This window comes from Triturus cristatus, chromosome 9 (genome assembly GCF_964204655.1).
Source record: "Triturus cristatus chromosome 9, aTriCri1.1, whole genome shotgun sequence".
Classification (NCBI taxonomy): domain Eukaryota; kingdom Metazoa; phylum Chordata; class Amphibia; order Caudata; family Salamandridae; genus Triturus; species Triturus cristatus.
Window position 1 is genome coordinate 858,306,353 of NC_140592.1, and position 24,872 is coordinate 858,331,224.

Here is a 24,872-nt window from a genome sequence, read left to right on the forward strand (position 1 = left end):
TCTGGTGTTGATGTATTACAGGATTCGTTTTTTATTTTAGTTTACTGGTTGACTTTGTGGCCTACCGCCATTGAAACCAGAAAGTTCTAATAACCTTCTACTGTAGGTAGACTTGAGGGTGCACAACTTCATAAAACTGCTGGCTTTGCACTGGTTCCTGGTAGCCAAAATAGGTATAACGCACTGAATAAATTCCACAGAGTCATTACTAAGACATTTCTGCACTACCACATCCATTCAGACCTAGCACTAATTAAGCTTAGGAGTCCTTATTTCATGAAAAAGTTCAATGACAATTACTTTCAATCATGGGAACTCAGCTTTGAAATTCACTGATAGTACTCTCATCCTCAGTACTAAACCGTGATCACAGTACAGACCTTACTAAATACTCCCGTGCCAGATATTTACTGCAGTGATGCCCCCAAATATTCAATAGTGATATCTCGGGTGAGTCACTTACTCAAGTTCTTGTAACTAGATCTGGGCAAATCTGGACCCTCTCCCAAAAGGACCAGAGTAAGGTACACTCCCAGATTATGTGTAGGAACGTGTCTCTTTGCCCACACTCCCTTGCGCATTCAGGAGAGGACATCCACCCCATCCTGAATAGTGTAACTCTAGTCTAGTACAACTTGTGTAGTATACACAACTGCACTAATCTGAATCCTACTTGCATTGCAATTTCTCAGGGATCTCAGGGTCTCCTCCCATTCCCCCTCTTCCATCTTGCCCAGGTCTGCCTCCCAGTCTATTTCTAATCAAGCCAGTGAGGTAGGGGAATTGTTAATTATTTTACGGTAGGTTACCGATATTGCTTTTTTATTTTTTAAACTGAAAAAGTTTACTCTTGAGACATATTTTTGGATCACAGACACCAATCTACAAACAGTACTTTGGGCTTTAAAGATGATGTGCTGGTTCTTGTGGGATGCCTATGTGCAGCATACTGAAATAGTCCAATCTGGAATAGACAACTAGATGCATTTCTTCAAACCTGGTGAAGATAACGCATATCTAGCAATTTAGGGTTTAACAGTAGTACTCATTAAAAGTAGGATAGAGATTTATTAGTATATATAGGGTTTGTTTTAAAGGATTTCTCAGGATTTCATATGAGGTATGACATTGAAACTGAACATATGTAAAAAAATAGAAAAACACATAGGCCTGTAAGCCTATGGTGATAACAATAGACAATATTAAACTTTTAAGTAATTAGAAAATACAGGAACTGTATTTCTTTGACACCACTTTAAAATAAATCAGAGCTTTATCTGTCTTACCAAATAAATTGGTCTATTGTAGACTATATAGACATAATAGGAGACATAATAGCAGCCAGATACAGAGGCCCAGAAATTATTTAACACACTCTAAAAAATGAAATTACCTGCTAAGCTAGACATATGTCCCGGAATTTTCTTCCAGTAGTCACCTGCAGGATTTTTATCTGTGATACCATACCGCCTTGCAACATCTCCATTTGGGCACAGTGCCCATACTGTTCTTGTGCTGATAGCCAGTCGACATGCTTGTAGCCCTTATGCAAAAAAAAGATAACGTCATTAACAGAGGTGTTCTATCTGTGGGAGAGCACTTTAGCATTCTTTTTTGATAAAGAGGAGTACAAGAAAATGATGCCTTGTATCCCAGGCATACATTTGATTTTAACATGCAATACTACTACAGTAATAGCTACTTACCTTTGGTAACAATCTTTCTTGGGGATACTGCAGGTACCTCACCTCTTATATCCTTCCAGCACAAGACTGAATCTAGAAACATGTAATAGCTCCCCTGCACTGGCATGCAGGGCCAGAGCTTCATTTCATTTCTGGGAATCATCCCAGATATGACATCATAGAGACGTATAAGGCCCCGCCCGACACAGTGATCTCATTTCCTCATCCTATAACCATGCCCTCAGAGGCAGATGCTGACTTAATTCGTAGAAATTTCGGTACACTAAAGGTACATTTTGGCCCTATTAATAAGTGCCTGATCATCCCCAGAATGGCAAGGTGGGTGGGATAGATGAGGGATCTGAAGGTAGAGTATCCACCAGAAAGTCTGAAGGTAAGTAACTTTTTCTTATGGATGTCACTACCTGCAGATTGTTTATGTCTTGAATCAATGCCAAAGCAGTACCTGAGGTGGTGGGTCTAGCAAAATATCCATCCCTGCATGCTTCAGAATCAAGGCAACAATGTGTTCAGAAGGCATCGGTGGAGCCCAGCAGATATCCAGGATAGGAACACCATTGGACATTGCCAAACAGCCAGCTTCTACCCAGGTAAAATGGACCCTGGTGTCCTGAAAAGGGTCTATTTTCACAAGAGCATAGTAACTCTTAACACACAGCATGATCCAGCGGGAGATGATCTGCTCCGTAATCACTTTTTCCTTCTTGTACCCAGCACAGCCAAGAAAATGTTGATCATCAATCTGGCACTCATGAGTCCTATCAATGCAAAAACCGAAGACTATGTGAAGATCCAGGTGATCCAGTCTCTTCTCTTCTATGGAGTGATGAGGAGGCAGGCAAAGTTGTGCTAGAACAATGCACTGATCCAGGTGAAATGGGGTCAGCAGCAAGTCTTCAGCAAGCAAGAAACCTTGGTCCTAACAACCAGTTTGTATGAGGAAAAAAGCGGTAAAAGGAGGACAAACAGGCAAAGCTTTCAACTCGCTAACATGCCAATCTGAGTAAATGGAGCTCAAGAACATGGTACGCAACCACAAAGGACATCAGTGTGTAGGCTCAAAGGGAGAATCCATCAAAAACACAAGCACCAAGTTAAGGTGCCATTGTGGCATGAGAAAGGGAGAAAGGGGAATAAATGGATCACCTCCTTCAGAAAACACAATTACGGAAGAGTTAAATAAGGGTGGCTGATCTGATACATAAAGAAAAGCTGAAAGTGATAACAAACAGCCCTTAACTGTGCTGAGCGTAAAGCCTTGCTGTGCCAAGGAAATTGCAAAGTGCAACACATCAAGTAAATGTGTTCTGCGAGGGGGTTCAACATCTGCTTCAGCGCACCAAGAGACAAAATGGAACCAGAGCCTAGAATGAAACAATTTGGCAAAGGGGCAATTTCATGAAAAAAATAACATTTACCACCACAGCAGGCAGATCTAAGGGACTCAGATTGTCCCAGTCATTCTCTAGGCATGAATGTGGAGACTCTGGAGATTCAGATGCAGAACCTGTTCCTCCCATTGTGAGAGGAGCTCTGCCATAAGTAAAAAAGGAAGGCACAGGGATAGATGTAACAAACAGATCTAAGTACCATACCCTCCTTGACAAATCCGGTACAATTAAAATCATGAGCGCATGGTGCAGACACAGCTTCCTCATAATAAGAGGAATCAGAGGGATGGGAGGAGATCCGTAGCGGAGATGCTAGTCCTACCCCAGACAGAACAGAAATTCTAGGTGCTTTAGTGGAAACTGCAGGGTGCAGAACAGCAACCAGTGCATGTTTTTGTGAATGGCAAACCGGTCCACTGGAGCAGTGCCCTAGAAGGCGAATACAGATCAGACTATCTCTAGGTGAAAATGTCAATCGTGGTCAGCAAGATGGCTCCAACTGTGATCATGGCCCCACACGGTCTGTGACCCTATCGGATGGCTCACAATCAGCCAGATATTGTTCGACTACGTCCAAGGCCAAAGACTTAGTGCCTCCAGACACATGGGAAGCGAGCACACACTACCTTCTTGTTGGCATATTGTGTTGTACGTCAGGACCAGAATCCACCGGCCATGAATGGAGGGTAAGAATGCTTTGAAAGCTAGGCTGATCACACAAAGCTGTGATCTCCAGTGCATCGATATGCCCACCCACCAAGGGAGGAGGCCTCAGTCACCATGGTTGCCACTGCAGGAAGAAGGTAGACAGGTGTTTCCGCATGTGAGGTGATCGGCACCAGCCACCAGTGAAGGGCTCGAGTTGTCGCCAAAGAAGTCCAGATGCTGTCCGTGAAGACTCGCCAGTGTTGGGTCAACTATAAGCTGCAGGAGCAGAAGCATATGTTACCGAGCCTGCGGCACCAGCAAAATACATGGTGCGAGCAGGCCCAAAAGGCACAGGACCGCCAAGGGCTGTGTGGTAAATATTTAAATTACCGGTACTATTTTTATGCGGTAAAGTCTAGTAAGAATAACTCAGTCAAAATAAGAGGCAGAATCCGTGGTATTAGAGGTTCTGAAAAGGGCTTTATTCCTTACAAAGGAATCATAGTTCGAACTAGGCAATCTTATTCCATCACCACGAAGGTTCAGGAAGGGATAGGCAATACATTATTGACAAGTAACACTATATATATGGAAAGCATTGCATTAAGACAGATGCAGGAGGCGTAACAGCTGATAATACAGATAAGAATACACATACGTAATGAAAATAGGCGTAAATACAGGCGTATACTAGAAACGTCATTTAAAATGATGTCACAAGTGGGTGGATCCATAAGAGAATCCTGCAGTGTCAGCAGAAATATTTGGCAGAGATGCGCGCGCAGCCGTATGACGTGTGATTGACGTGCAACTAGAGGGTGAAGGGGAATTGACATTTAGCTCTACATATGGAGACAGAAGTCTGGGGGGTCAGGTCAACCTAATCCCAAATCGTATCTAATATCTTTGTTTAAGGAACTGTTTTATCCAAAAGGAAAGGTCTCTCGGACGGAATCTATTCTATACTGACTGTTAGTGCATGTACAAGCGTCTATGTGTCTACATGAGATGCGAGGGGGAAAGGAATCTTCCATGGTAACAGGGCTATGAATTACTTGCATAAAGACAGCGAGGCCGGGCCCTTTGCTCGGTAGCTGGAAGGATGTTTACCTAAACTACTAGACAGGAATGCATTGGATGAGGAGCGGAGCAGATAACTTGAAGGCTGAATACAGTTTTTTTTGGCAGGCAACAGGCCGCGTCAGGCACCGTTAGCCGCGCAGAGAGTAAGACAAAGTTCATGGACACGGATGCAGGTCCAAGCTGGAGCATTTCAGAGGCAGAAGCAGGAAAAGGCTTGATGACAGAATTCAGGGCCTACTCGCCTGAACTGTAAAACTAGAAAAGTGAACCATATAAAGTCGGTGGCCAATCATACTTAGGAATGGAATATTCGACCCATTCATGGCGGATCTGAAAGAGGACATGTTGACGTTGGACGCACATGTATTTGCGTCTTCATAGCTGGAACTGGAGGGAACATGCATGTACTTGTAGCATGTACATGGAGCCGTTGGGGTCTAAGATAGGGGACATAACTGGTCATAAAATTCATATTTCCTCATTCCCTCCTTGTCCCCTACGGACCCTTATGAAATATCCATTTTCATCAATCCATCAATCTGTTCATATAGCATCATTTGTTCTTCTTTCTTCTTCCGGGATCTTGAATGAAAATTTGAAGGCGGGATACACGATGTGGCACACAGACCACAAATCGCTGGCCCACATTGTAGACACAAGCAGCAACTGAATAGTATGAGAAAGCCAATACCTAGGAAGGATAGGATCCTCCATCCCCAGGCTGACAACATGCTCCAGAACCAACCGGACCAAGTCCAGGTGCCTGGATTCTGGTGTATCTGGCTTACGATTTTATGAAGTCGAGTTATGGCTTTATATACCGACGGCGCGTTTTCTGGTATGAAAACACAGCAACTTGATCCGATGACCCTACAAGCTCCGCCCCTATCGGCCAGAATGACGTCAAGAACAAGACGATTTTGAAGAACAACAATCCGCATCGCAGACTGCTCCTCTGTTAAGTTGCCTAAAGCAGAAGTAATTTCATTCACTACTGCTTCAAGGGTTCTAGTTAATCTACGTATCAGCTTACTATTAGTGACTGTACCTATGTAGGGAAAGAAACCTTTATTGAAATCTGTGTATTGTTCCCATGCTGTTTCGGTGTAGTCGACAATCGGGAGATCTCTCTGTTGTCTATTGTGTACTAAATGGGTATTCCTATGATAATCAGGCGGGGCTAGGAAAACAGGTGGCAGAAGGAATGCAATGTAACAGGTACCATCCCAATCTAGGGGTAGGCGTATGTAGGCGGTGTGGCCACAAATGAAGTAGGAGTGACGAGAAGCTCTAAATGTAGACTTGCCTTTATCACTGAATTCTATTACAGTGGTACATTTACTATGGCCCATGTGTATTGAACCATTCTTTCTTACACATAATTCGCCTCTAACTGGAAATACTGACATAGCGGGCAAGATTGGTGTAGCTTCGGATTCAACATTCAGGATCATGAGATTAAGTGTAAAGTTACCTAATCCATATACTTCATTTTCTAGATCAGTTCCTGTTCTTTTGGGAAATCCCTCCTTGTTAGGGTAGCAGACCTTAAGTAAAACTAGGTTCAGGTTTCCCCAAACCCAGTTGTCTTGATAAACTACTGAATTTGAATCTAGGGAATTAATCAAACTAAACCATGCTCCACAGGAGCCATTGTGTGTGAATGGATACGGAAAGAGAGGCAGAACTCCCCTATATTTCTGATAGGGAGGGAGTCGGCCACATATCCAACAATTTGTAGCATTGCTGGTCTGATGAGAATGATGTAACATACTAATGAATGTGTTGTTGCGCAGCGCAAATCTATAGGACAACTCATGCGGGGGTAATTCGCTAAAAGAATGTTCGGCAGTAGCATTGAAAGCACGCTTGGAGATAGGGTAATACATGTGTAATAATATACTGGAAATAAGAATCAGAAAACTTAGAAAAAACATAATTAACAATGTCACTATGCAGTGACTACGAAGTGATTTACAGTACGCCTGTTTCTTGAGCTGTTCCTGTCTATTTCTCTCTCTATTTCGGTCTAGAGGATACATGTCAGAGACAAATTCAACCGATTCACCTTGGAGAGGACTTAAACAATCAAATTGTCTGACTTGCTAGACCTTAGTTTCAGTTTATAGTTTTGTTTTTCAGTTTCGTCAACCAGGGGGAGTTTTGAGTCAGTCTGTGAGGGAATGCAGGGCTGAAAATTCAAGTCGGATGATAGTCCATGAAACTTTTTGATATGGCTCGAGTGCAACCACCCTTTACGTCCCTCAATTTTCACAGCTGTCCTTGTGGTCAATAAGACGAGTTTAGGCGACTGCCAGCGAGGCTCCAGCGGGTTCCTTCTGTCGAAGTTCCTTATCAATACCAGATCTCCCGGAACCACGTCATGGGGCTTCACCTCAGTGTTATCAGGAAAAGCTGCAGCTACCTGTGAACGACAAGATTGTAGTGCAGACATCAAGGAAGCCAGGTAATCTGTCAGCATATTACAATCAACATCAGTTATTTTACGAGGTATAGGCGTCCCCCACATATTTGGTGGTCTACCGAAGATCACCTCATACGGGGATAGCCCTGTTCGAGAGTGTGCTACCATTCTCATGTAAAAGAGCGCAACTGGTAGAGCTACTATCCAGTCGACACCTTTTTCTCTACATACTTTGGACAGTCTAATTTTCAAAGTTTGATTATGCCGCTCCACGAGACCTGCTGCCTCTGGATGTCGGACACAGTGGAATTTCCATTGATAGCCTAACAAAAGTGAAACATGTTTCATTAGCTCGGATGAGAACGGTTGGCCATTATCTGAGTACACGACACGGGGCAAACCATATCGTGGGAAGAATTCTCGAACTAACTGTTTGGCAGTAGTCGGGCAGTGTAATCTGAGACGGGATACGCCTCTGTCCACCGGGAAAGAGCGCATACAACTACGAGGACATATTTGAATCCTCGACATTGTTCCATCTGGATATAATCCATCTGGAGGACTTCAAAAGGGTGATCGGGAGGTTGAAATCCACCCTGTTCTACAGGTACGCCTTTTCCTGGATTGAACTGACAACAAATCATGCAGGTACGTACTTTCTGTTTAGCTGCTGCTCGCAAGTGTTTATTGAACCAAATGTGTTGAATGCTGTCTAGCATAGCTTTCTCTCCTAGGTGCGCTGGACTATGTATAGTGTTAATGATGACCTGAATCATTGAGTCGGGGAGAAACCATATAGATTTTCCCTTCGTCATCCATCCTTGATCCGTTTGGATCCCTCCTAATTCAGTCCATCTCTTTATTTCTTCTGGTGTAGCATGTGTCTGTATGTCAATTACATCAAGGGCGGGATCCTTAACTGTCATGCAGTGTGTTGGTGTCGGAACTATTGTCTTTGTCGTGTCAGTTGGACGAGTCTGATTCTGAGCAGTCTGTTTAGCTGTTCTGTCAGCTAGGTCGTTACCCTGAGAAATAATGTCAGTCACTTTCGTATGAGCCTTGCACTTCATAATCGATATTGCAGTAGGCAGATGTATTGCATCTAACAGAGCTTGAATAAGGGGACCGTGCTGGATGTGGGCACCGTGAGAAGTTAAATAACCTCTCTCTCGCCAAAGCACGCCGAAGTCATGGACGACTCCGAATGCATAACGTGAATCTGTGTATATGTTGACTTTCTTATTTTCGGCTTGAATACAGGCTTGTGTCAGAGCGACGAGCTCTGCTGCTTGAGCTGACAAGGTATCGATACAATTTGTTTCAATAATTTCAGTCTGTTGTGACTGCATAAGCGGCCACTAACTCTCCTGTACCTGTTCTCATGCATGAACCATCTACATACAGTGTCAGGTCTGGATCTGATAATGGAATATCTGTCAAGTCTTGTCTGGGTTTCGTCGTAATAGTAATAACTTCAATACAATCATGTGTCAATGGGTCTGTTCCACTTAATGGCAAAAGTGTGGCAGGATTTAATGTACTACAACGTCTGATTTCTATGTGTGGCTGGAACAATGTCAATTCATAACCCGTCAGTCTGGCTATAGTCAAGTGTTGTGTTTGGGTCCGGTTCAAGAGAACCTCTACTGCGTGTGGTACTTGTACTGTCAATTGATGTCCTAACACTATAGCATCGCTTTGTCTGATTGCTAAAGCTGTTGCTGCGACTGATTTCAGGCACGCAGGAAGAGCCTGAGCTACGGGGTCTAATGTACTAGAAAAATAAGCACATGGCTTGTGTGATCCTGCTTGTTCCTGCGTGAGGACTGACAAAGCAGTACCTTCACGTTCTGTAACAAAAAGTGTAAAACGTTTGCTGTAACATGGCGTTGCTAAAACAGGTGCTTGACATAAAGCTTTCTTTAAGCTTTCAAAAGCTTGCATATGTTCCTGAGTCCAAGGGAGGACAGTCTATGTCGCTGCCTCCTGTGTTGTCAACTGAATGAGTGGTTTTGCTAGAAATGCATATTGAGGGATCCACTGCCTACAGTACGAAGTGAGGCCTATGAATGCCCGTACCTCCTTTTGTGTCTTGGGTAGCGGCATGTTAACAATTAACTGGATACGGTCGGGTGTAAGCTGTCTTCCCCCCCTTGGACAGCAAGTGCCCAAGGTACACAACTTGCTGGACACAGAATTGCAGCTTTGAAGGGGACACTTTGTGCCCCTTGTCGGCTAAGAAATGTAAAACCGTCAGTGATGCTTTTTCACATTCAGGTTCGCTTCGGGCGGTGATCAGCAGATCATCGACGTATTGAAGCAAGGCAGTGTTAGCTGGCATGTGGATACTGTCAAGTTCTCTTTTCAGTGCTTGGCTATAGATGCTGGGGCTTTCAGTGAATCCTTGAGGTGCGCGTGCGAATTTAAAACTTCGTCCATTTAAACTGAATCCAAACAGATATTGGCTTTCCGGATCGATTGGGACGCTAAAGAAAGCGTTCTTGAGATCAATTACAGTAAAGAACGTTGCTTCTGAATCTATGGCGGTTAGCAATGAAGAGATATCTGGGACCACGGGGTATTGTGGTACAATGCATTTATTTAATTCTCGCAGATCAATAACTAATCGATATACTGGTGGTGCTTTTGGATCAGTTCGTTTAAGAATCGGAATTATCGGGGAATTACATATATTGGAGTCCGTTTCTACAACCACTCCTTGTGCAATGAGCTCGTCAATGATTTGCAGTAAAGCCACAACAGCATCTGGCGGTAACTTGTATTGTCGTATTCGTGGTAATACTACTCCTGTTTTGAGTGTAACTCGATATGGTGTAATGTGCATACAACCCACATCAGTGGGGCCTTGTGCCCATAAATGTGCGGGTAGATTCTGTAACCGATGATCCATGTCTCTAGACACATAGTGACCTTTAAAGTCACGCAAAAATAGTCGTACTCCTTCCGGAGAACAACATATTACAGCTCCTAGAGCTTTTAATGTTTTTATACCTAACAAGTTTTCTGGGCATGATTTTGTGAGCAATAGATCTGTAGTCCGTGTTAATGGACCGACCGATAATGCAAGCGGTTGCGATACTTCATTAATAGTGGGCTTTCCTGAAAAACCAAGGGAAATATTTTGTGAGCCTGAGAGGGGTACCCCTGGGACTTCGCTGTGACGGATAGTGGTTCTGCTTGCCCCTGTATCGAGTAGAAACTTTCTGTCTTTCTCTAATACCTGACTCTGTACATAAGGACCCTCTTGATCTACTGGAACCTCGATAAGGGGTAGACCAACTTCCCTCTCTAGGCTATTTCATGTGTAGCGCTGATACTCTGGATAGTCATTTTGTGCATACTGGTACATCTGTTGTGTCGTGTTTTGTGTAGCAGCAATAGGCTGTGGCTGCTGTTGTGGTTGCTGTTGTGGTTGTGGTGCGGTCTGTTGTACAGCTGGCATAGGCTGTATATTCTGAGGTACTTGTTGTTGGATCTGATCCTGTCTCGGCGGACGTGGTCTCTCTTTCGTTATACCCGTAGAGATATTATGTTTCAGAACTGCGCAATCGTGTATATAATGACCTGGCTGTTTACAATAGTTGCATGTCCCTCTAACAGGACCTACTGAATCATTGGACTGTGTCGTACCCTTTTTATGACCGTCAGCTGGAACTGACTGGGCAACAAGCATTTTCATTTTCGTGTCTTTCATACGTCTTTGTTCATGTTCTTGTTCTTCTCTAATTCTATTGTGATGATATTGTAACATTTGTAACATCTGTGACGGTGTGTTACCTTGCCAGGTACTCTCGAATTTTAATACTCTACCTTTAACTTGGGGCAGGGAATTCTCAACTAATTTTGTCACAAACAGATGTGGGTATGACTCACTACTTGCTTTTATGCCACTATTAATACCAAAACATTTTTCAAATCGGGAATAGAAATCACTAGTATCTTCATCTTGTTTTTGTTTACAGGCTGAGATTGCACCCCAGTCTTCCTTTTTCGTAGTTAATAAACGTGGTAGTACCTGCACTAATAATCCTGGTAATGCTGTAGTCTTTTCCCCAAGCCCTGAACCTGCAGCTCGGGCCTTTTCTTCGTTTTCTAATGCTGTCCAATCTATCTTTTGGTCTCCCACCTCCCATTCCTTTTCTTTGAGTTTCTCGCAAATACCGGCAGGCAATAAAACTTTTAATATTTTCATAATGTCCGGATAAGTATACTCTCCCAAGAGTAACATGTCTTTTATCTCACGGTGGAAACCTGCTGGGTCTTTGTCATGGCTAGGTACTACTTTCTTCATCTCTAATAATTCAATTTTAGTTATGGGCGCGTACACAAACACGCGTTTAAAATTATTGTCTTCACCTCTTATTGGGTGTACTTCGCGTAAGGGATTCTGTCTGTCTATATGGTACGTTTTTCTTTCCAACTTGGGGGGAACTGAAACATGTTCTGGGCATACGAAGACAATGTACTGGTGTCGATATTCTAGAATTTCTTTAATTAAATCAGTACCTGAACCTCTCCATTTATTCGTGAGTAATTCTATCAGTATATCAGGCAGGGGACCAGGATCGGAGTGTTGGCTTCTATATAATATAACGAGGTGTTGTATCATGTATATACCAGCTAAACGCTGTTCGTCTGGGGTAAGGTTCAAAAACGTGTGTGCTAGCGCATCATCACTGTATTTTTCAGGACTGTCAGCCCATTGTACTGCTGACCTGGCTAATTCTTGTTCATCCATAGAATCGAGCATATGATACCCCCTTCGGTCTCGGAGTAATTTATCAGCAGCCTGGAATAAGTGTTCAGGGGACTTCGTATTTAACATAGGGGCTTGAAAATGTCTGTTACATTCTGGACGTATCGGACGTATCGGGTCATTAAAGTATCTGGTATTGTTACAAGGTCCTCCCCTACCTACATAAGCTATCGTTTGTAATTGTCCTGTGGGTATTTCTGATTCTTCCTCCTCCTCTCCCTCTGATTCAGTTTTGTCTGCCTCCAATCTGGCTTTATGTATTCGTTCTACTTCTTTGCGTATCTTTCGGCACATAGCTACTATACATGTCTGTTTATCGTGTTTTCCCTCTGATATATTCTGACCCCATCGGGTAAGTACTTGCATTTCATCCTGGTCTACCTCGGACCTATCTCTGTCTCTGATCAAGCAGTTTATGAAGAAGCGTAACAGTAGTCTCTGTATATCCACTTTCTGGTAATCCATGGCTTCGTCAATACTTTCAGGGCCTTGCCCTGTTTGGACAAAGCGATATATATTGTCTAGATGATTAATCATTCCTGGTAGTGTCGTTAAATACATTGAAGCTCGTCTTATACGTAGTGATGATAGCAGCATTCTGTCATTTTTACCGGGCACTGGATCATATCTACAATCTACAAGATGTTCTTTAAACATGTCGGACGTTGCTATTTGGGGTGTACGTTGGTTTGCCAAATCTCTAAGAGACGATTTACTTCGTGATGGTGGCGTGGCAAAAATTGCTGTCGCATCTTCTGAGGTGCTAGGCACGAAAGGATTCGTGGGATGTAAGGTAGAGACTGTGGATGCAGGAAAAGCGGTGGAAACAGACGGACCTACTGGATTGTGCGGAGGAGTTTGTTGTTGCGGAGCTGGGGGCTGATGATCTCGGTGTTGAGCACCATCGACAGGTGGCGGGTGTGGTGGAACATTAGTATATTCGGGTGCTACATCGTCTAAATAGGAAGAAAGGAAAATATCTTTTGCGGTCTTGGGATGTGCTTTAATCGGGAGTAATGGGGGTGGCAAATCTTTCGGTATTTCCGGGGTGGCCTTAGGTAAACCTTCGGCCAAAAGAGGATACATACCATTCATAAGCGTGTTTCGTTGTCTGTCTACTTGTTCTGTTTTCACTCGGATACCTTCTTCAACTAATACGTTTTCTCGGGCTTTATTTGAGTTCTCCCTACTTTTCTCTTCCTGTCTGAGCGCTTTCTCTGTGCGCCTATGCGACTCTTTACGCCATAACTCAATGGCATCCTTCTGTGACTGTCTGGCTTTCTTTTTCCATAATTCTTCTTCTACTCTCATGATGCAATCTGCATCCCATGTCCCAGCTGCGGGCCACCTCTGACTTTCTGCTAGATCCTTGGTGTAGTCCACCCATAAGTCAAGATATAATACGGCATCTAGGCCATGTTTATGATACATAAAGTACCCTGGAGTGTCCCTAGGTGGAATGGGAACAGCTTCTTCGAGCACTCCTTTTCTAGTTTTGATCTGTCTTAATTTTGAAAAGAACGGCATCTTTAAACCTTCCTACTTGATTCTTACTTGAACCGAACTTGAACACAATTAATACAATAAACACAATAGTGAACACTCATTCATACCACAATTTTTAACACATTAAAACATTTAACATTTTAACGAACAATGATAATTAAAAGAAAACTATCTACTGACATAATACTAATACTAGATAATACTGAATTATATACATGAACATACTGGATATACTGCTAAACAGTACAGATACACTGCTAAAACAGTGCAGACCGGATCTGTGTACCCAAACCCGTCAGGACCGGCACAAACCAATGTGCACGTCTAACTGCCTCCCCAGCAATGGTACTCACCGGGTAGCACGGAACGGAAGGCCTCGGAACTGAACTGAACTGGACCGGACTGGACTCGACTCGACTCGGAACTTCGGAACCTGGTGGGCCTCTGTATACCTCGGATCTTGCTCTCTCAGCTAGGCTCTGGTCGGGATACTTCGCACTTCTCACCGCCTCGTCTGGGTGTTGATCGCAGCCTCAGTCACCCCCGCTTGGCCGGAGGGAGATACAGGAAATCCTGCGGGTACGCGTTTTTGTCCGTTCAGCTGTGGCAGAGGACCGGGCCTGCAACGCACCTCCGGCGCGTGAGATGAGAAAGTGTCCCTATTCAGGCGCCAATTTATGTGGTAAATATTTAAATTACCGGTACTATTTTTATGCGGTAAAGTCTAGTAAGAATAACTCAGTCAAAATAAGAGGCAGAATCCGTGGTATTAGAGGTTCTGAAAAGGGCTTTATTCCTTACAAAGGAATCATAGTTCGAACTAGGCAATCTTATTCCATCACCACGAAGGTTCAGGAAGGGATAGGCAATACATTATTGACAAGTAACACTATATATATGGAAAGCATTGCATTAAGACAGATGCAGGAGGCGTAACAGCTGATAATACAGATAAGAATACACATACGTAATGAAAATAGGCGTAAATACAGGCGTATACTAGAAACGTCATTTAAAATGATGTCACAAGTGGGTGGATCCATAAGAGAATCCTGCAGTGTCAGCAGAAATATTTGGCAGAGATGCGCGCGCAGCCGTATGACGTGTGATTGACGTGCAACTAGAGGGTGAAGGGGAATTGACATTTAGCTCTACATATGGAGACAGAAGTCTGGGGGGTCAGGTCAACCTAATCCCAAATCGTATCTAATATCTTTGTTTAAGGAACTGTTTTATCCAAAAGGAAAGGTCTCTCGGACGGAATCTATTCTATACTGACTGTTAGTGCATGTACAAGCGTCTATGTGTCTACATGAGATGCGAGGGGGAAAGGAATCTTCCATGGTAACAGGGCTATGAATTACTTGCATAAAGACAGCGAGGCCGGGCCCTTTGCTCGGTAGCTGGAAGGATGTTTACCTAAACTACTAGACAGGAATGCATTGGATGAGGAGCGGAGCAGATAACTTGAAGGCTGAATACAGTTTTTTTTGGCAGGCAACAGGCCGCGTCAGGCACCGTTAGCCGCGCAGAGAGTAAGACAAAGTTCATGGACACGGATGCAGGTCCAAGCTGGAGCATTTCAGAGGCAGAAGCAGGAAAAGGCTTGATGACAGAATTCAGGGCCTACTCGCCTGAACTGTAAAACTAGAAAAGTGAACCATATAAAGTCGGTGGCCAATCATACTTAGGAATGGAATATTCGACCCATTCATGGCGGATCTGAAAGAGGACATGTTGACGTTGGACGCACATGTATTTGCGTCTTCATAGCTGGAACTGGAGGGAACATACATGTACTTGTAGCATGTACATGGAGCCGTTGGGGTCTAAGATAGGGGACATAACTGGTCATAAAATTCATATTTCCTCAGCTGGAAGAAGAGTTCCTTCCCGAAATATCAGGATCATAGCCTGAATGTCCCAAGCCGACTGGGAGGTATAAAGACATCAGAAAGGCAGTGTCCAGTCCACTCTGAAAAAATTGGGATGACTGGAACTTGTAGAGGATGATGGAATACCTCTGGTTGAAAAGCAGGGAGATTATAGCCTGCAGGTGGTCTTCAGCAGCCAGCCATCCAGGTAAGAAAATACAGAGATCCATGCAAAGATGTGCTAAACCCACCAACATCACCTTTGTAAAGTCCTGAGGTGCAGATGTTAATCCACACATAAGGACCGCAAACTGATACTGGGTAGAACCTATCACAAAACCTTCTGTGTGACTATAAGGTTGGTATATAAAAACATGCACCCTGCTAGTCGAAGGACAACATTCAATCTTCCAATTCTACAGCTAAAAGAATCTGGGTCAACAACAGCATCTCAACTTCTGCTTGTGGAGAAATGTGTACAGAACTTGAAGGTCCAGGTCGGGCTGGAGGCCTTCATCATCCTTGAGAATCAGGAAAAAGCAGCATCTGTACCAGATCCCATTCTCTGTGACGAACTATATGACATCTTTGCTGAGAAGAGCTAGAACATCCGGCTGGGAAATAGGAGCTTGGTCACCTGTGCGATAAGAGGGAAGGGGAAATAAGAGGGGGCAAGTCCTGGTAGGGCCGAACCTTGCCCAACAAGTTGCAGGGTGCCATGGTCCAATGTGATAGCCTGTGATCGGACATCCTTCCTTCCACCAACCGCACCTACTCCCCTATGGGCAGATTAAATCTGGTTTGAAAGGGGAGGTCTATGAGGAAGAGAAGGCCTAATACTGCTGCCAATGATGGCCTCTTGAAATGCCACATCCTCCATAGCTCCAACAGAGCTTGTTGGTCTGCTTGCATTGGTTGCGAGGACTGAGCTGTTAAAAGGGCAGACCTTTGGAGTTGTTCTGCTGAGGGAACAGTGTACAGGGGGAAGTCAGCCCCAAGTATCGGACTATGGCCCATCCCGGCTTGTAGCACTCTAGGGCCTTGAAAGCCGTTGCCAAAAAGACAAGCTCAATCAAAGGGCTTGTCCATAAAGTTGATCTGGACATCACCCAAAAACCTGGTGGAGCACATACACAGGCGCAGTTTATGGGCTCTTGATTTGTTTCACTGCATCTGCCCATCACACACAACTTCTGCAAAAGGGTCACAAAGATGATTGCAAAGAATCAATCAGAATGAGTATTTGTGCCATTTCTCATAAGGTGTTGGAGCAACAGGCCAGAAGGCAAGCAACATTCCTGCAGCAAAAGGTATGGCTCCCCAAAGACAAGAGAAGACCTTCTTCCTCATGGCCTCAATCTTCTTCTACTCCGTGTCAGCAGGGGATGTGGGGAAAGAATCAAGGTAAAATGGGTGGCAAAACCTCTTGTGAGCAGTTTGGTCTTATTCTCTTACACAGACAAAGATGGCTCAATGGCATCTGTGGCCTTGCATAGGATCGCAGTGGAGGAGGCAAATTCCTCAGAGTGAGGTCCCAATGGACACTCCAAATTCACCTCTGGAGAGATGTTTAGGTCACTTATGTTCTGTACTGCAAGCCCAAGTACTTACCAGAATCCATACTAGAGGGGGGGGAAAAGCTGGTCTGTATCATCGTTGTATTGATGAATGATGTTCGACATTTGAATGGTGCTTGAATACGAATGAAAAAGCTCCCCAAGGCTGCCCAAATAAAAGTTAGGAGGGACAGGCCTGTAGCGAGCTTCCTCCAATAATTACTGTGCCCTGCATTTGGACCTGACCAGGGTGGCCTTAGTCTTCAAAAACGTCATAAAAGTGCGCAACGGATCAGCAGTCAGTGCTGAAATCTTTGGACTTGGTGCTGATGCAGACACTGAAGAACCAGAAAGGCTTTTGGTGGAGGGGGTGGGCGTGTCCAGTGCCTGAATAATGTCATGGGGCACCAGAGTGAGGTCAACCAACGCTGTGGGTGGAACCACCAGCTGGGGCCCAGTTAATGGTCCTAAAAGCTAATTTGGATCTAGGTGCACCAGAGGGAGTCAGAGTGGGTATCTTTCAGATGAAACCCAGCATTCTCTGGGTGAAGGCCGCAATTTGTGTGAGGTCAGCACCAGAGGTCAGGAAAGCCAGAGGCATTTTGGAGGGCTTTGCATCTGCAGCCAAATCCAGTACTGATCACTTCTCTTCCAAGTCCGATTCCGAAGTCAACGTTAAAGCTGAAGTAGGAGAATGTAGCTGCAGACAGTGAGACCTACCCCTGGAGTGGGAACAAGGTCAGGGAGATAGAGGATCTCCCTTCTGTGCCCCTTTGTGTGCCTTCCTGGAGGACGTCTCTCTTCACCTTTTTTTTTTTTTTTTTATTGAGCAGAAAAAGGAGGATGCATTATACATGGTTTCAAGCATTACATTTAAATAACAACTGAAGATATGCAAAACAGGGAAACAAAAAAAAAAGGGGGGGGGGGGGGCAAGATCCCAAATCAACTGAAATGGGAGAAGCGAGATAATTCATGAAAAACGAAGCTATTGACATTTCATTCCATAATATCATACAATGCATCGATATTAAAGTACAGTGCAAAATATAGAACCACTCCATAGCATGTATATTTCTTGAGAGATATTAGCTCTAGAGTCCATTAAAAAGAGAAAAGTGCTGCAGAAGTCTTCAGATACAATCTTTTTTTTTTTCCTTTTTTTTTTCTTTCCCCCTCCCTTTCCTTCTCCCTTCTTTCCTCCCCTTTTTCCCCACCTTTTTTTTCTTTTTCTTTATATCCCCAAAATAAAGTGCAAATGCAGTAGCAGCAAATCATGACTTAATAGAATAAAGTGCGACTAGCAACGCACATGAAGATTAGTTCCACATAAGGTGCAAATGCAATATCAACAAGTAATTCTGTCAACGAAAAGAGCCGTACTTAAGTCCTGTAGTTCAGAGCAAAGAGTGAGGCAATTAAAATGCAAATGCAGATAGCAATCAATAAATACATTATAAATTCACCTTAAGAGAATGCAACCTTTTTCCCCCCACGACACCCCCCAAAACTTTCTAAATCGTAATTAAAGAAATAAAGGCACACAACCTCAATCATCATATCAAGGCATGCAGATCTAAGCAATTACACATAGTCGTTGTTCATCAGATCCCGTAAAAATTCTAAAAATCATCGAGAACCAATAGATCCGGAACTGTCCTTAAATACGAGTAGTTCCCTAAACCCCTTCCAATTTTTATCAAATTTCGTTATTCCCCCAACTCTCCTGGCATAGGCCTCTTCAAATCTACAAATCCTTTTCATTTTAATAAACCAAGTTAGATGGTTTGGTATCTCCTTCGATTTCCAGTTTTGAAGTATCAGGGAGCGAGCCACCATACAGGAGATTGCTACAAAAGCTTTGTCAGCGCTGGATAGAGTACCTTTATCCCTCGCACCCCCAAATAATGCAATTTCAGCTTGAAGAGAAAGACACATACCCAAGGCAATGCCCAAATCGCTAAATATTTCTCCCCAAAACTGGTCCAATAGTGGACAGGAGTAAAAAATATGATGCCAGCCACCTTCCTCTTCCTGCTGACACCGAAAACACCTATTCGGAGAATCGGGGAATTTTTTCTGTATTATGGACGGTGTCCAATAAGCAAACCACCTTGAAAGAAAGGACATTCTTTTAAAGTTGGTAGCACGTAGGGATCTATAGCCCAAGAGACAGATTTTCTCCCACTCCTGGAGACTAAACCTGCAACCCGTCTCCCGAACTATTTTTTCCAGATGGTTTAATATAACTTTGTCCTGGACTTGATTCCTCAATATAGAGTACCACTTGCCCAACCCACAACAGTTAGAGGCATATAAATCTATCATAATTTTATGTGGAGTATTTAAAATGCCCGCCGTATTAGATATAAAATGAACTATCCGAAAATACTCAAGAAACATGGGTTTTCTGTGGCCTTCGGCTCTTGAGGTAATTTCCTGCCAGGACAAAACTCTATTTTGAACAATAAAGTGTTTGAGTAGAAAAAAAACACATTCTTCCCATATATCAATATGTCTAGATTGAAGGTGCAAACCGATGTTATTACACTCCCTCAATGTAACATATTGAAAGCCAGAAGAGCTTGTTTTCTTAAAAACTGCCTGAAGCCTAAATGATAAATCTCGAAGAGACTTATAGCGGGTCCTTTTGGGTAATTTTGATGTTTTTAGAAAAAAGGAAGATTGAACTCCTGCTTCTAAGATCATTTTATCTAAAAAAAAAAACAATCAAAATTACGCTTGTAGAATAAAGAATCGACCACAAAATTTAACAAAGCAGCCTCGTAGTAGGTTCGTACCTGCGGGAGCGCTAGACCCCCTTGGATTATGGGTAATTGCACTATAGCTAATTTTACTCTGGGGGCTTTTTCCCCCATATAAATTCCCTAAACAGAGTATCTAATTCATTAAAATATACTTGGTTGATACGTATAGGGACATTTAAGAATAAAAATGTTAACAGGGGAAGGATAGACATCTTGATCATAGAGACTCTCCCTATAATAGTAAGAGGGAGCACAGACCATTGTTCTAATAGACTTTTTATCTTCTGCTTAGTCCTCAGATAATTCAATTCGAATAATTTATGATACTGATTCGTAACATAGATACCCAAATATCTTATAGGATCAGTTTCTTAGCTTGAGCCCTAAACTGGACAGGAAACAAGTTAGGGTCCGAATTGAAAACGAGTATCTCCGTTTTTTTTCCATTTATTTTGTAGCCACCGATCTGTTGAAACCGAGAGAATTCAGAAAAAACTCGATCTAAATTCTCTTTCTCCGGGGTTAGATATAAAATAATGTCATCAGCAAATAGCTTAACTTTAGACATCACAGGTATTGGAGGAATAATAGCAGCATTATTTCGAATTTTTAAAACCAGAGGTTCGATAAAAAAGGTAAAAAGTAGGGGGGACAGTGGGCATCCCTGCCTCGTTCCCCGTTTTATTGCCACTTCCCCTATCTGTTCTTGATTAATGACCACCTTAGCACTGGCATTCTGATAGATATTTCGAAGCATATTAATTACTTGCTGTGGGATGCCAAAGTGATCTAAAGTAAGAAATAATGTTTGGCAATTCACCAGATCAAAGGCTTTTTCAGCGTCGACCATTATAACTGCAGCAGGGACTTTGTTGGTGCTAAAAAAATCTAGGGCATGTATTAGAAATTGCGTGTTCATAGCCATTGATCGACCTGCGATAAAACCTGTTTGATCCCTGTGAATTATTTCTTGAGCCACAGGGAGAAAACGCAAGGCCCACAGCTTCATCAGGATCTTATAATCAGAATTAAGAAGGCTTATTGGTCTAAACGAGTTGACGTCTTCCGGGTTTTTATCTTTTTTTACAAATGATATTATAATAGATTCTTTAAACTCGCCTGGTACCGTTCCACCCTTTCTAATATTATTGAAAAGTCTCTTTAATGAGGATGCCAATTCTTTCATAAAAACCTTATAAAATTCCAGTGGAAACCCGTCCTGACCACACGCCTTGCCCCCAGCCATTGATTTTATTGCTTTTATTATTTCTTTCTCCCCTATATCCTGTCCAACTCTCTAACTTTATTCTCGGAGAGCCTGGGAACATCTATGTCTGAAAGATATATCTGGATTTGTTCATGACTAGTGGGATATTCTGTTGAATACAGCTGCCCATAATGTTGAAGAAATATCCGTGCAATATTATCCCTATCCACTGTAACATAATCAGAGGCCAGATCCTTAAGTGAGAGAATCAAGGAGGATTCTGTTTTTTTTCTCGTGGAGTTCGCTAGTAACTTTCCAATCAGCTGGCTCTCCTCATAAATTTTTTGTTGAAAAATTTTAGAATTGGAAATTTCCTCTAGGATAAAAAATTCCCTTAATTCCGAGCTAGCTTCATTGTAATGGTTAGCCCGAAGCTGAATCATTAAGGCATATTCTTGATTAACCTTATTCTGTAGGTCTTCTATTTTCAGTCTCCGAATTCCGTCACAGCTATTATTTGGCCCCGAGCTGCTGCCCTGAACCCGCCCCAAATGGCAAATGGGGCAGCAGTATTATCATTGACCATAAAATATCGCAGGATCCATTCTCTAAACCCTGAAATCCATTCTGCGTTTTGGAGGAGAAGACGGTCCATCTGCCATCTAGGTCGTTGCCTAGCCCTCTGCCTTAGACTAGAGATATCCCAACAAACGCATGATCTGAAAAGGGATTAGCACAGATCCAGGCATTTGGGACTTGTAACGACCTAGATATTAAGAAATAATCTATCCGGGAGGCTAAGTGGAACCGATGAGAATAGAAAGTAAAAAATTCTATATCTTGGTGGAGTTGCCGCCAAGAGTCTACCAGCGAAAATTCCTCTTGAATTGCTCTCATTATTTTTTTTGTATTTGGTTTTAGTTGTTTCTTGTTTTTATTAGTAGTATCCTTCCTAGTATCTAAGATGTAGTTAAAGTCCCCCCCAAAAATAATTTGTCCAGGGGAGGCAATCAGCATTTCATATATCTGGTTCAGGGGTACAACACTATCAATAATTGGACCATAATAATTTATAAAATGTAGCCTTATACCCTTGACTATAGTTGTTATCCAAATCCATCTCCCAAGAGTGTCTCTATGGACCTGCAAAAATTCCCAATCTATTTTGCTAGAAAAGTAAATTGCAACCCCTCTCATAGCTACCCCCGCCGAGGCAAAGAAAGCTGTAGAGAACTTTTTGGGGATATATAAATTGGGGGAATTCGATTTAAGATGTGTTTCCTGCAAAAAAAGAACATGGGGATCCAGTGAGGAAGCCCGTCTAATAAGTGCACCATATTTCTTTTTGTTCAGTAAGCCGTTGGTGTTTAACGCCAAAATCTGTAATCTACCGCTTGCCATGTCTAATCACTAGAAATAACATTTCATAAACCTTTTTCTCTGCTCTTTTTTTTCTGGCATACCCCTTCCCCTAACTGCCAAAACCCTTAACGCAGACCCCCCCTTAGAAATGTGAACCCCCCTCTCCTGCAACCACGCTATCCACATTTCCCCCCCCACCATCTATCCTGGGTGGCATGTTGTGCACCCTGTGTAGCGGCCACCGGAACCGATCTTTGTTGTTATTTCCACGCCGGATTGACGAGCCTGTTAACGACCCCTCATCGAACGGGCGAACTTGCGAAAAGCCTTATCCTCTCTTTTATGGTTGCGCTTGTGAGAAATTGCTTTTGCGGTGTTCCCCCTACTTACCGCCTCGCCTGAAGGCCTGCTACATGTTGGTCTGGGATATCTATATTTGTCATACCCGGGGTTTTCACCCTTGACGATCCCTATAACCTCTGCCCAGTATCTGCCTATGTACCCCAGACCACAATTGATTGGACCCAACTCTGGATCTGATTTGTTCCCTCTGATGTATATCCTTAAACTCCTCTATACCCTACAGAAGATTTGATTTGTAAATGGCATCCTCGATATAAAGGCTCCTTCTGTGTTGTCCCACACGCCTTACATCCTCGTTGCCCTGATGAAGGTGTAGTTCACACCGAAACGTGCGTTGGCTTCTGCTCCCTCGTGCTCTTTGAGAGAATTTATTTACCCCTACGAATTGGGAATGCACGAGCCTACTTGAATTGTTACCCCTTTTTGTTGAATTTCTACATCGCTGATGCGATTTTTAACTTTATTGGCAAATTTAAATGTATTTTGTGTGTACTTGTACCAGTCTTGGTCTATACATGAACGTGTGGTCTGAATGAGTGTATGATTGTTTGTCTTTATGTGTGGGACCTCTACTTATAGATAAAATATTCTGTATGTTATATGACTTATCCTTCATGTAAAAATTATCATTTTGAATACTGTTATTGAAATAAAGTACGTTCTTTTTATCTCTTTTGTTCTTCCTATCATTCTGAGTCTATTTCTGCCCTTGGCTTTTTCTTATAAATGTGACCCAATTCTGGACCTAATGAAATCAGATTTAGTGTAGACAGTGGGCTCTGTTCTTTCTTTGAATAGCGGCCAAAATGGGCCACCCCCTCGCCTAATAGAAAAAAAAACAGGAGACGACAAAGAAAAACGAAAGCAAAAAAGAAATAGAAACAAATAAAGAGAGAAGACATCTATACAAAAAAAAAGCCCATTTACAGAACCTTTACAAGACTGTCCTATGAGTTTCGCCACTAAGACTCTGCAGAGGGTCTAGAAAGCTCTTTCAAAAAGATCTGGGCCTCATCTAGGTCCGAAAACATAAAGAACTTCCCCTTCACCAGGACCCGTAGCTTGGACTGCTGCGCAATCGAGGCCTGGGCACCATGTGCCTTGAATAAATGCAACATCTTAACAAACTCCATTCTTCTACGAGTTGCCACCGCAGTCATGTCTGAAAAAATTCGACACTTCTGAGTCTCATTGATCGAAAACTGCCGTTGGTGAATAGCTTTTGACAGAATTTTTTCTTTTATCCTATAGTCGGCGAAGTTCAGGGGAATCGTCCGCGGGAATGGGGAGTTAGGGAAAGGCTGAGCAGGGACACGATGTGCCCTAGTAATCGAAAGATCCCCCTCGTGTTCCGGCAAGACTTGCTGCTTTATGAACGAATTGACCTAATGGAGAGTTTGTGAGCCCTCAATCCCTTCGGGTACGCCTACTATCCGGAGATTGGATCTCCTGGAGTGACTCTCTAGTTCTTCGACTTTATTCTCAAGATATCTTCTTTTTTTAACAGCCTCCCGTGACTCATACAGAACAGAACTCATTTGATCCTCGATTGTGGATATTCTAGTCTCGGCTTCAGTGACTCTGGAAGGAAGACCATTGATCGCGTCCTCGATCTTGTTTAACCGCTGATTTAGTAGGCTGATCTCGGTTTGTTGTATTTTTTTCATGTCTCTTATTTCTCCCAAAATCAAATTTAACATATCCCTAATATCTACTTGAAATGTTCCCGGATTTTCACTACTGAGATTAGCTAGGGATATATTTTTAGGATAAGTTAGCGGCGTCATGGAGGAAGGGAGCCCAGGTTCAGCTGACGGCTCTTGTATAGAAGACTGCAGAGATGGTACCGAAGCCTGGAGGGGCTCAATAGTTATTCCTGGTGTCTCTAGAACCCCATGCGCCACAGAGTCATCAACGTGTTTTACTACATCCGTTCCAAGGGATAAATCAGGGGTCTTTTCCTTCCCTGTTATCTTTGTAGGCGCCAGGAGATAAGAGTCCTCCTGCAGGGTGAGATTCTTGCAACCAGACAAAGTCACAGGCGAGACCAATACTGATACTGTAGAGCCTAATGGCTGAGGTGGTGAGGATTGCGGAGGGGGCTGAGGAGACTGTGAAGATTGTTTTTTGGTGAAAAGCGAGAATTTATTAACCTCTTTTGGAGCATTACTTATTGCATTAGAGTCATGATTAATACAGGAGAGGG

The 24,872-nt window shown here is 43.0% G+C and overlaps 1 protein-coding gene and 1 long non-coding RNA gene across 3 annotated transcripts in view; one reads left to right on the top strand and one right to left on the bottom strand.

Annotated features, from left to right (window-relative positions):
* LOC146798962 (uncharacterized) overlaps nt 1-24,872 on the top strand; it is a 317,402-nt gene that overhangs the window by 192,521 nt on the left and 100,009 nt on the right. The window lies entirely within an intron of this gene.
* The window catches only part of TECPR2 (tectonin beta-propeller repeat containing 2), a 616,143-nt gene that overhangs the window by 27,260 nt on the left and 564,011 nt on the right, over nt 1-24,872 (bottom strand). For both annotated transcript variants that reach the window (XM_085626337.1, XM_085626336.1), the window contains exon 20: nt 1,394-1,543. In XM_085626337.1, the coding sequence (XP_085482463.1) occupies nt 1,394-1,543 (150 nt within the window). The remainder of the gene's footprint in view (nt 1-1,393; nt 1,544-24,872) is intronic.